Source organism: Oryzias latipes (genome assembly GCF_053564925.1).
Source record: "Oryzias latipes strain Hd-rR chromosome 1 unlocalized genomic scaffold, Olatipes_Hd-rR_3.1 chr1_Y".
Taxonomy (NCBI): domain Eukaryota; kingdom Metazoa; phylum Chordata; class Actinopteri; order Beloniformes; family Adrianichthyidae; genus Oryzias; species Oryzias latipes.
In genome coordinates, this window is record NW_027616335.1 from 7,783,863 (window position 1) to 7,796,672 (window position 12,810).

Sequence of the window (12,810 nt, forward strand, 5' to 3'; positions counted from 1 at the left end):
GAGTTAATGGCATCCTACTTTCAACAGGCACAGACCCTTTAAACCATATTTTAGCACCTTACATATTCACTCATTCTAGACTAAGTAATCCAATCCATGCATGTGTGTCCTTCATGGCTGAAATCACAGCCAGAGTGCCCAGTTGGAAACTTTTCCTACAGTAAGGCACTCCACGTTACCACTTCCTCCACCCACCAAACTAAAAATAGATAAATATCGTATTTTTTGGAGGATAAGCTGTTTTTTTTCTTTTGCATTTTAAGAATTAAGCTAATATTTGACCTAACAGTACATTAACATTAACATTAACATTAACAGTAGGACCCCCACAGGGCCCCAGTTAAGCAGAAAAAAATCCTGAAAGTTCTTTGCTTTCTCCACTGGGCTAACTTGAAAAGGCCTGGTTGCTAGAGGACATGGAATCTGCTCGTTCACTTTTTTTTTGTTTTCATATTAGTGAATTAAGTTAGAATGTGTGGTTATTACCTTAAAAAAAGAAGATGGTAGTATACCGCAAAATACGATGTCTACACGTGGACCCATGTGGCCCAGGTCTTAAGAGGAGACTAAGGGAAAGACTTATGTGATTTTTAAAAATAAACGGTAATAACCGTTAGAGGTTTCTGTATCAGTATTTGCTACTGACAGCAACGCAAAAGAAGAAGGACCGCTCAGTCTAATGCTACGTGACACAGAGGAGGAAACATTCAATGGATTTAGGGATTTTAAGTGATTATAAAGAGTTCAGTTGACTTGTAAGCATGTTTGTCTTGGTTATCTTAATAATTGTTCACATGTAGCACTAACATACTAAATTCCACCTATGTTTTATGAAGCTAAATAAGCATCAAGGTGTTACGGTTGAGAAGTGTGTATATATTCAGTCATGATTTGCTATTTCAAGATAAAATGTTTGTTCTTGTTCCTGTTTTTTTAAAGCAAATATCTACCAAAAGTGCAGCTTATACTCGAGTGCAACTTATAACATTTTTTCTTCTTTCATATGCTTTTTTTTTATGCTGCGACTTATACTCCAGAGCAACTTATACTCTGAAAAATATGGTAAGCCCATTAAAATTTAAAACAGAAAGAAAAAAGAAAGAAAATTGTGAAGAAAAAGGATTTTAAGACCTTTTACTTTGTAAAGTAATAAGACATTCAGGGGAATATTATGCAACCTTGACCTTCAACATCTAAAAGAGGCGCTGTGACCTAAATTTTAAACCACCGGATGCCGCCCTGGCCTGGACTTCAAGTGGATGCTATCCGGTCGGACTAAAACAAACTAATTTGACACCAAGCTTAAAACAGTTTCTACATTCTCCAATCTTTCCCATTTTCAAAAACATTTAAGAAACTTATCTTCACCTGATTTCCTTTTGATTGTGGAATTTTTGTTAAGATATGCAATGAAGCTTTAACCAACACATACGTTACTTTTGAGTTGTTATTAAGTGCACTACAACTGTTTGGGCAGATGCAAACGAGAGAGGTTGAGGAAGAACCCAGTAGCAGGCAGAGGATTCCAGGGGAACAAGATCTTTAAAACTCAAAAACTAAACAAAACTACAAACCAAAAACCACTACTGAAGGAAGGCAAACTCGAAACACTAGAAACAGGTGATAAACACAAAACGGGGGGCAGCATAATAACAGACTATGGAGCAGCACAGGAGGACGGGAAGGACATGACTTCCAGAAAAGACGAGACACAGGTGGAAATAATGAGGGCAGATGGGGACCAAAAGTAAACTAGAAAACACGACACAACACAGGAAACCTTAAAAAATAAAACAGGAAACTGAACTCTAAACATGACAGAAACAAAAGACAACTAGTATACAAGACCGTGACAATTTTTGCTTTTTTGTCCAAAACTGGATGCAATTTCAAATAGGAAAGTAAAAGATTGAGCATAAAGCCCTGTACCACTATAGATTGCACACACTGTGTGTGTTTGTGTGTAAGAGAGCAGGCCTTATTTCCAGTGACATGTAATTCTAGCTGCAGACTGGCTGCAATGGCAGAAAGACGTTCATGGTGTTAACTGCAGTCTAAAAAAAAGGAAGGAATTACCGATGGAGACTGATAAAAGAAATCACACATTGTGCTGCATCTCTATCTGTTCAGTCAATGAAAATAAACTTTCTAAAAAGGTTTTTTTTTTCACCCAAAAACACATGATGTCATGGTTTGGGTTTCTTTGTATTAGTTTTTTGCTTCCATTATGTCACCATCATGATTTGAGTTTTGCTTCCTGTTTTATTTTGAAAGGTGTCCTGTTTTGTCATGCTTTTGAGTTTAACTTCATTGTTGCCAGATTGGGCGGTTTTCCGCCAATTGGGCGGTTTTGGTTCTAAATTTGCGGGTAAAAATGGCTTTGGGCGGGTATGCATAATTTGGGCAGTTTTAGTGTCGGTTCGGCGGGTTTTTCCTCGCATGAATATATAATAACGGACTACGTTAGGCTGTTTGCCTGTTGGAATCTTATGTACTGAAGCTCCGTGTACACACCAGGCAGAAACGATAATGGGCTCTGTCATTAGAACCTGTTGGGGGTGTGCAACTTCTCTTAGAAATTGTTCTTTAAAGGATGATAACGCGGTTGCGTGTGGGCGGAGCTAAAGTTATGGTCTGATCACTGCATGGAGCGATGTCTGTTTACTCAGGGGTGTCAAACATATGGCCCTGGTTTAGTCCGGCCCACACATGAAGAGTAAAAATCATAAGGATGTTTAAAAAAGAAAGCAAGTTTCTAGTCCATTCCTGTGGCGAGTTATGATTTTTTAAATAAATAACCGAAATGCGCAATTCCGCCACTAGGGGGAGCAAAGGAAAAGCTTAACAGGTGAAACAACATAACTCTGCATGTGCCAAAAACGAGACCTAACAGGCAGTAGTTTGGTTCCCTGTGAGCTTCATCACTGAAGGATGATTAGTAGTGACACCCTAATGACCAAAATGTTGTCAAAAAGAAAAAAAAGGTTGAAGTGAAGTCCTGAGCTTTCCAGGAAAATGGAAAGTGTTTTATTTGTTCACGGAGCTGAATGCAAACCTGCAAGCTATGTATGTCATCAACAGGTTCTCCAAGACTATAACATTCAGCACCACTATGAGACTCTCCACAAAGAAAAGTTTCACCATTTGCAGTTAAGAAAAAAAAGATTTAGCAACTATTAGCTGGACCGATAAATAACCATCTGGATTTACTGCAGCCGTGACGTCAGTGATGGAGCAGTGAAAGCTGGCTACCTTATTGCAAACAAGTTGGAGCAAACATCCAATCCTTTTTCTGATGGGGAACTTATTGAAAAATGCTGAAGGCTGCAGAAGTCTTGTGCCCCAAAAAGCAGTCGACCTCAAACATGAGTGTCAAGAATTACGACTCCAGATCCAACATGTCTGAGGAAACATGGGCAGGCATATGAAGGAATCCATCATTTATTGTATTTTCAGTCACTATTGATGAAAGCACCAACATCACAGATATGTACAGATGTGCATATTTATTAGAGGTGATGAAGAGACCGTCACAGTGGAGTTGATGGACACAACAACAACTGATGATATAGTTAGCCCTTAGTTACTGTGCTGGACAATGTTGGAGTGAACTGGTCACATTAAGTAATTTTGGTCACTGATGGTGCCCCATTAAAGGTCAGGAAGAAGGCAGGTGTAGCCACAAAATTCAGGCAGCAACCAGCAACCATGAATGATAATAATAATGGACATTTCATTGTGTTTTGCACACTTGAATGACAGTAAATGTGTTTCTGCACAGGATTTGAATCCTGATATCTATGGACGGGTGCAGTTTCAGGAGAGAAAGGAGGTTAACTCCAAACTCTTATGTTCACAAATGTTTGCAATTTTAATCTAGTGTAATTTTGTCATCGTTTGGACATTTACATTTTAGGAAGATGTTTCATTTTTTTCTGTAGCCCCTCTTGAATTTATTATCAGGATTGCTTCAGTGTCAGATTTAAAATATTCAGGCTGTATAAAATTGAATAAACCAATATTTTTTAAAGTGAAATTAATTTAATTTCAGATCCATTGGCCTCTGTGAATGAACGTGTAATAACAAATGATTAGGCTACCATGTTGGTTGAGGCATGTTTTCCAATTAACAAGAATAAAGCTGTTGTTTTGCCTTTACGCTACTGGTCCGGCCCACTTGAGATCAGACGGGTTGAATGTGGCCCCCGAACCAAAATGAGTTTGACACCCCTGGTTTACATCAATGCATGGTAGACACAGAGAATGTGGAGAGATCAAGTTTATTATTTTGAAGAGTTCTATTTGATAATCATGTTTCCATGTTTGAACTCATAAAATCATCACAGAGAAAGTCTCTGCTTCAACTTCCGCAGTGAAAGCTGGGTCTTAATCTGACGCCCGTGTTTCCATCTCTGACAGTCTGAAGCCAAATCCCCTCCCCCCGTCTACCTGTTCACCTGTTCGTATCCTCTGCAGCTGAGAGTTGTTTTTCCCCCGCGCTCCTCATTTTGTCCTACACAGAGAGCTCAAAATACGGTCATCATAGGTTGACACGATAGTCGGGGCGCTCCAGCGCAGCACAAGGATGAAAGAGCCGCCCGCAGGTTATAGCGGGGATAGAGCGGGTTAATAAAATGAATGGAAGAAGGCAGTCCACTGAAGAAATATTCAATACTTTACTCATTTTATATACATATATATTTATTTTATTTTATTTATGTATATATATATGTATATGTATATATATATATATATATACATACACACACACACACACATATATATATATATATATAAAAAACGCCCCTCTCACCCTCTTTCTCCTCCAAGTTCGGGTCCTTTACCAGAGGCCTGGGAGCTTGAGGGTCCTGCGCAGTATCTTAGCTGTTCCTAGCACTGTGCTTTTCTGGACTGAGAGGTCTGAGGTCTTTCCAGGTATCTGTTGTAGCCACTCCTCCAGCTTGGGGGTTACTGCCCCGAGTGCTCCAATTACCACAGGCACCACTGTAGCCTTCACTTTCCATGCTTTCTCCAGTTCTTCTCTGAGTCCCTGGTATTTCTCCAGTTTCTCATGTTCCTTCTTCCTGATGTTCCCATCGCTTGGCACTGCCACATCCACCACAACGGCTTTCCTCTGTTCTTTATCCACCACTACAATGTCTGGTTGGTTCGCCATTACCATCCTATTAGTCTGGATCTGGAAGTCCGACAGGATCTTTGCCCTCTCATTCTCTACCACCTTCGGAGGTGTTTCCCATTTTGACCTTGGGGTTTCCAGTTCATATTCTGCACACATGTTCCTGTATATTATTCCAGCCACTTGATTGTGGCGCTCCATGTATGCTTTCCCTGCCAGCATCTTACAGCCTGCAGTTATGTGCTGGATTGTTTCAGGCGCTTCTTTGCACAGCCTACACCTTGGGTCTTGTCTGGTGTGGTAGATCTGAGCCTCTATCGCTCTGGTGCTCAGGGCTTGTTCCTGAGCTGCCAGGATGAGTGCTTCAGTGCTGTCCTGTAGGCCAGCCCTTTCTAGCCATTGGTAGGACTTCTTGATATCAGCCACTTCAGTTATGGTCCGGTGGTACATCCCATGCAGGGGTTTGTCCTCCCATGAGGATCTGTCCTCCAGCACTGTATCCTCTGTTCTCCATTGCCTGAGACATTCACTGAGCACACTGTCATTTGTGGCCTTGAGCTTGATGTACTCATGCATCTTGGATGTTTCATCCTGGGTTGTGGCTTCTACACTCACTAGTCCTCGGCCTCCTTCCTTGCGGCTAGCATACAGTCTCAGGGTGCTGGATTTGGGATGGAACCCTCCATGCATGGTGAGGAGCTTTCCTGTTTTAACATCCGTGGTCTGTATCTCTTCCTTTGGCCATCTTATTATTCCTGCAGGGTATCTGATAACTGGCAGTGCGTAGCTGTTTATTGCCCAGGTCTTATTTTTGCCATTGAGCTGGCTTCTCAGGACTTGCCTTACTCGTTGGAGGTATTTAGCTGTTGCAGCTTTCCTTGTTGCCTGCTCCAGGTTCTGTCGACCAGGAGTTGGTGTTTGGCTCCTCTGGAGTCTCTACCAATGCCCTTCTGTGTGTTACTCATGAATTGATCCATGTGCCTATTTATTTTTATTTGGTTGCAATGATGCCTGACATGAGCTTCCATGTTGTGGACAGACAGGTTATTGGCCGGTAGTTGGATGGGACTGCACCCTTTGAGGGATCCTTCTGGATCAGGATCGTTCGCCCTTCCGTTAGCCATTCAGGGTGAGTCCCATCTCTTAGCAGCTGGTTCATTTGTGCTGCCAGGCGCTCGTGGAGTGCGGTAAGCTTCTTTAGCCAGTGGGCATGTATCATGTCAGGGCCCGGTGCTGTCCAGTTCTTCATACCTGAGACTCTTTCTTGGATGTCTGCCAGTGTGATGGTTACTGGATTCTGTTCAGGGAGGTTGCTATGTTCTTTTCTCAGAGAGACCAGCCACTGGGCATTGCTGTTATGTCTTATCTCACATCTGAGATAAGAGATGTGAGATATATATCCCTCAAGCTCCCAGGTCTCTGGTAGAGGACCCGAGCTTGGAGGAGAAACCACCCGCGGAGGGTGAGAGGGGCGTTTTTTTGAAATGCAAAATAAATTACACAATGATAAACACAAACTTGTCACGTGACAAACCCCCCCCCGTTAGGCGGTTTTTGGCCGAGTCTGGCGGTGTTCAGATGACTTTTGGGCTGGAAAACTGTGACTCTATCTGGCAACACTGTTAACTTCCCTGGTCCCAATCTCTCCTGATCATGTTCACCTGTGTTTTGTCTGTCCTTTCTGTATTTCAAGCCTTGTCTCTGCCTTCCTCTTGTGCTGGTCCATTAACTCCCTTCTGCCATGTGTTCATGCTATGCCCACAATAAGTTTAGTTTTGTTTTGTTTTCCTGCTCTGCAGCGCTTTTCGTTAGTTGAATACATCCCTTGCCCTGGAACTGTGTGCCTGCTGTCTCTGCATTTTGGGACCTTCAAGCTCACCAGCCCTCCCTACCTGACACAAGATCATAAACTGATTGAAAATTTTGTGTCTTAAGACCATGGGGAAATATTTGAAGCACTGAAATGGGTGTTGAGTAAGCATAAAAAATGACTGCCTTTTGATTTTAGCCATCTTTGTTTTCACAAACGACTGCATGAAGACCTTTATTCCTCGTCTACATTTTGATCTATCTAGGCTCCATTATATGTGCAAAAGATCTGCAGTTGTGCCAACTTTGAGGGAGTTATGCTCCGTGAATACCAAATATGTCTGTCTCGATACTGCATTCATGTTTCCTGCAGTGAGATGAGGGGGGGGTTCCAGCCTGAGTGATTCTGAACGATGGATAACAAAGACTCTAGTGTACTGAGGGTTTGGCCAATGTTGCTCCTTATGTAGATGAAGATTTATGAGTGGAGAGCTCTTAGTGTCTGTTACTAGATGACAGAAGCTGACAAAAATGCTCTTGACGTTGGGCGGAATGATTTGAAGAGGGAGGAAAAAGGAGCAGAGAGGCTGCTGCACCCAGATTTTTTTAATGAAATGGTCCTGTTTCCTTTTTTTTTATAGGATTTAGACAAGAGAAGGAACTATCTATTTGTGATAAAAATTAATTCTAGGGTCATGTTTTCCTGAGTTGTTTCTTTATAAAAAAAAAAAAATTCTACATTTTCATCTTTAAAATTTGTAATAACAATATAGCCCCGCCTGAAAAGCGATCTGATGTGCTTTAAAGAAAAAAAAGAAAATAGTTTTAACACACTTAAAATGATTTTAATGAATATTTTATCTGTATGTGAGATGCTGGAAGAATAAGAAAAACTGCATAACCTTTTTCACTTTTTTTGGGGGGTACGTTTTCGCCAGGGATTGCTCATTTTTTTGGATGGGAACTACACTTGTTGGCTTATAGATGAAACATAAAGATGCCAGCTTGGCTTCAAATGCTGACAGCAGTATTCTCTTTGCTCCCCCATTCAAAAGCTCACATTTCCACAAATCTCCTATGTGTCATCCAATCTCTTTTTTTGTTCCATGCACCTTTTTTTCTATGAAAGAGGACATTAGAAACAAGTATCAAGCACATGTTTTATTTCTATTTCATTAAAACTCACATAGCTGAATTTATGGTGGCCTTTTTTTTCCCAGTAATGGATCTTTTTCCTTTCATACTTTGAAAAAATCTTTACATCTCATCACCTCTACACTAAATCTCTGAGTGGCAGAACCTAGGATGTTTTTTGTGTTTAGTTTCCCTTCAGTGATGAATAAACTTACTTTTTAGTTGAAAATTTACATTTAAAAAGGGCTGTCCATCCACAATGGCATGTTTACTCCCCCTAATTGATAAAAGAGAAGACCCGGATTCACAATTTCTTTGGAAACAGGTCCTTTTGAAGCCGCACATATTCAGCTCGCATCACCCTGTTCCCTCATCCTTTCACCTCTAACCCACACTAACCTTCCGCCACACTGGAATTGTTTCCACCAGTGTGTTTTGGCAAATGTGAACAAACGAAGAAAAAAATGAGACGAAACCACTTAAATAATGCTGATCACCAGCCAATCCCAGTATGATCAAGTATTAAAACTGGAGACTGGCCATCCTGTTTCTTTAGTGGGCAAAACGATGAGCTAAATCAAATATGGCAATTACCCATATTTGTGTTTTATATATCAACATTTGCTACTGTATGCAAATGTATTAGTTATCATTATCAGTTAGTTGGTTTTGAACAGTTTGTTTCATAAAAATACTGTTTGATGTTTAAGACCACTTTTAGAACTCTAGCGGGTCAGCTCTACAGCAACAAGAACAGGTTTTTTAAGCTAATTGTCTCATTACAGGTTCAGTTTTATTCTGTGGAAAGATCCACATCATTTAAAGATGACACATCATGGAGAAATGTGCATGTATTTGAATTATTTGTGGTTATTATGCATGTTTTTTGTTATTATTGTTATCTATGCAAAGTAGTTTTTTACAGCGTTAGGCTATGAACCACAATCCTTGCAATTATCTCTCAGGACCATCAACTAATTTTTCTGTCTAGCAAGGCAAAGATTGTCAACTTATTGCTGTTTTCATTGAATTGTAGTGTTGTTCTTGATGGATGAAGGTTTTTCAGTGAGGTGGAAGTGTGTGCACAGCTCTGTTGGGTGTGTCAGGAAATGAATGATACAAGGAGGTGACAAAGTTTGTTTTCCTTTCGTCCTCTGTCAAACCCCCTTTTTTCCCCTCAACTACACATTTGTAGTTGTAGATGGTCTGACATTTTAGTGGGAAGAACTGTATGGTTTTTTTTAATGTAAAGAAGTTCTCCTCTAAATACGATGTGTGTTTGTTCAGAGGATGTCCAAGTTTGTTAAGGTTCTCCTCTGCAGAGTTGTAAAGCTGCCGGGCAGCTGTGTAGATCCTCTCCGTTCCTCCTGATGTGGTTGGTGTTTCTATCTCCAATGAGCAAAAAAATAGAAACTATTATAGCTGAATAATTTAACAAGACAAACTGTATGCTTATGCACATCTCAGAACACAAACAACCTAATTTGAGTTTTATACAAATACACCTCTACAATGATGTTTCTGAAGGTTAGTATTATTATTTCCACAAGATTAACTGAAAAACTTCTCTCTGTTTTCCTTCTTTGTCAAACTGCATGGACTCCAAATAACAAATTTACCGCTTTAAGGTGGTTACAAAACATTTTTTTAAACCTTTGGATCAAACTGTTTATCCAGTCTTCTATTCGTGGATAGTGCTTTGCAGGGTCATTGTGGTTGTTGGAGCCCATCCTAGCTATTTTAGGCAAAGGCGGGCCACACACTGGGCCACACACACAGGCTAGCCAGAGTTTAAACCAGAGCTATCTTTCTGAGGTTAAAATCTACGGAAAAAATTAATGAAAAGATCTGTGACACACAGAAAAGTCACTGAAAGCCCCTCTGGACACACCTGAATTTGCCTGATTTCTGCCCTAAGCAGTGTTGGACCTGGTTAATTCCTGGATGGGGGACTTTACACAATCAAATGGAGACACCCTCCAGCAACACCATGTTTGTGTGGGGCATCTACTTTAAAGCAATAAGCAAAACCTGATGTGGTAATTTGCTGTAGTGATTTGTAGAAGGAAGGGCTAAAAAATAACAGCTATACACTGAAAACGTCTTTATTCTTTTTTGCACAAAATTAGGAGAAGAAATTCCTGTTTAGTATTTTTCAAAAGAATGCATGTCCAAAGCTTGTCTTCTGATCATTAGTTTGCTTTATATCATATTCATTCCCTTTTCTTCAATTATTAATCTATTTTTTTCTTTAACTTGTATCACCTTAAGCCCATAAATTTCTGCCCTTGTCATCACATCATTTTTCTTTCTCTATCTTTTAGCACAAATAACTGAATGAGTCCAAATCTTAGGTTTGCTATTCAATAATTCCCAAAACCTTTTATCAATTTTTTCCCCAGATAGTTTGATGCTGTCTCAACAAATTCAATAGTACTGTACATACTTCTTTTTTGCTTCCTGCCTTTTTCTGTACCTTATTGTGCCTTTGTAATAGGTTCTAAATTTGAGTCAGGAGAGCTTAACAATGCTGTTTAGCCAAAGGGGGAAAACCAAAGAACTCAGAAACATTCATTAAAAACATAAAGATGTAGAATTAGGACAGAAAGTTTGTCCACTCGGAAAAGAATGTATCCAGTAAACATCATGTGACCCAGACCCCTCTACGGAGCCGCAAAACCCCACAGAACATTGCACTGAAGCTGGGACATTTATAGATAAAAATAGTTTGACTTTCTGAACTTTTCTTATCTTAAGGCAAATGCCAAATACAAAAATTCTCAGTTCGTCAAGGTTGACTACATTAAAGATAAATTTCCATGTTGTGGGATCAATTCAGTTCTTTTCTATTCTACTAAAAAAACATAAAAAAGAAAGTATTAAATCTGCTCAATTGTCATGAGAACTTATCCAAAAATAAATGTGAGAATGTGCTCTGTAAAAGTTGATAATATGAAGGAAAGAAAGATAAAAAAAGGATTTTAATCATGAATTTTCTTTTTCTTTCAGAATTTCACATTGGGCTCCTTTAAATTATCTACCTCTATGATACATGTGGGAAATTTGTATCACGCTGATCCATAATAACTCCTAATAAACAAAAAGACTAAAAACATAATGAATGTATTGTGTTTGAGATGGTCCACATATTTCTTGTGTATTTCTCTGTATCTGAGTAACTCTTTGTCCAGCGAGTTGAGAGGAACTTGGCATTACTGTGTTGGCTGTATACAAAAGCATCCCTGACCCTTCTGGTCACTGTTTGCTCTGCTTGTATTGTATTTTGGTTTATGTCACTAGACCTTTTGTGTGTTTTGCACAAAAACTGAATGGAAATGTGGCATCAATGTCAGAGGAGTGTTTTGTCGTCACACAAAGATGGTGTGGCCTTTACATCACTTACATAACTAACAGCCGAAAAGTGTAACTTCCTGCCACAGCAGGCATTCATCAAATCTGCAGTCCTCCTCCTGGCAGTTCTTTTTTTTAGATGAATTTTAAATTAGAGCATGAAAAAAACAGATTTTTGCTCATTTGTTTCTTGTTGTGTTTTGTCTGCAGGGAAGTTGCCCAGATTGATCAGTTCTTACAGGAGACGGCAGCGCGTGAAGCCAACGCCAAGGTGCGCCTGCAGCAGTTTATTGAAGAGCTCCTCGACCGGGCTGACCGGGCTGAAAAACAGCTGCAGATCATCAGCAGCTGTGGTACCACACCGAATGGCAGTCTGGGACGCTGCAGCCTGCAAGCCTCGAAGGGCAGTGGACGCCAGGTTCGGCATGACTGTATTTGTATTGTTTTGCTCTTTTTCTGGTCTTGTAATGGAAACACTACACTAAGAATGCATAGATGTAGGATTTTAGTATCATCATGTTGATGGGGAGTCATTTAGGTGGGACAAAGTTAAAAGACATCCCCTTAGAGACCCACTCCAATCATCTTTTGATTTTTTGTAAAATTCCTCCCAGTGGTCTTTTAATTATGATTATATTGTTTTTAGCCAAACTAAAGAAAAAAAAGTTGTTTTCTAGGACATAGTTTCTGCAGATTGGGAGGAGTCCATTAGAATATTGCTTCTGATATGTGGGCGGGACCGTTGGTGTGAAGCAACCCCACCCCCTTCCTCTGCCACCAGCTTAGAGCCTCTCACACCCACACATAACATTACCGGGGCAAAAAAAATGGTGAGCAATACGGGTGCTATCCAGCTGTATAGATCTGAGCCAGATTCCAGCTCGGACGAGGAAAATGAAGACTGACATGGGTCTATTTGTCTACAAGTGGATCCATCTGAATAGAGCAGAACAGGGAACTTGTGGCTCTCCCAGTATATTTCCAACATCATAAATAACCCCTTTCTAAACAGCTTCCTTTGTCTGGTTCTGATTTACAACGATTTGAATAAAGAAATAGTCAGCAATGTAATTTAAGCTTAATTTTCTTTACATGTCTTCCACTATCAGAAAAAAGCCACAAGAACATGTCAAAAACACAATTTTCATTTGAGCGGGTCTTTAAAACAACATACAGCTGTAATATTTCTTCATGAAAAATCACTGGTAAATTGTTCCAGATCTTTTGAGGAGCTGCAACATCTGATATTTCATACATTCCTCAAATTTGGGAATGCAAAGTGTGGATGCTTTCAACCACATTTCAGCATTTAAAAATTAAGAAAAGATGTCACAGTGTTTATCAGTCAATCAATCAAACTTTATTTATAGAATGGCGCT

The 12,810-nt window shown here is 39.9% G+C and overlaps 1 protein-coding gene across 2 annotated transcripts in view; it reads left to right on the plus strand.

Moving 5' to 3' along the window:
- The window catches only part of LOC144990331 (F-box only protein 41-like), a 43,430-nt gene that overhangs the window by 13,429 nt on the left and 17,191 nt on the right, over positions 1-12,810 (plus strand). For both annotated transcript variants that reach the window (XM_078943516.1, XM_078943518.1), the window contains exon 4: positions 11,642-11,849. In XM_078943516.1, coding sequence (XP_078799642.1) covers positions 11,642-11,849 — 208 coding nt within the window. The remainder of the gene's footprint in view (positions 1-11,641; positions 11,850-12,810) is intronic.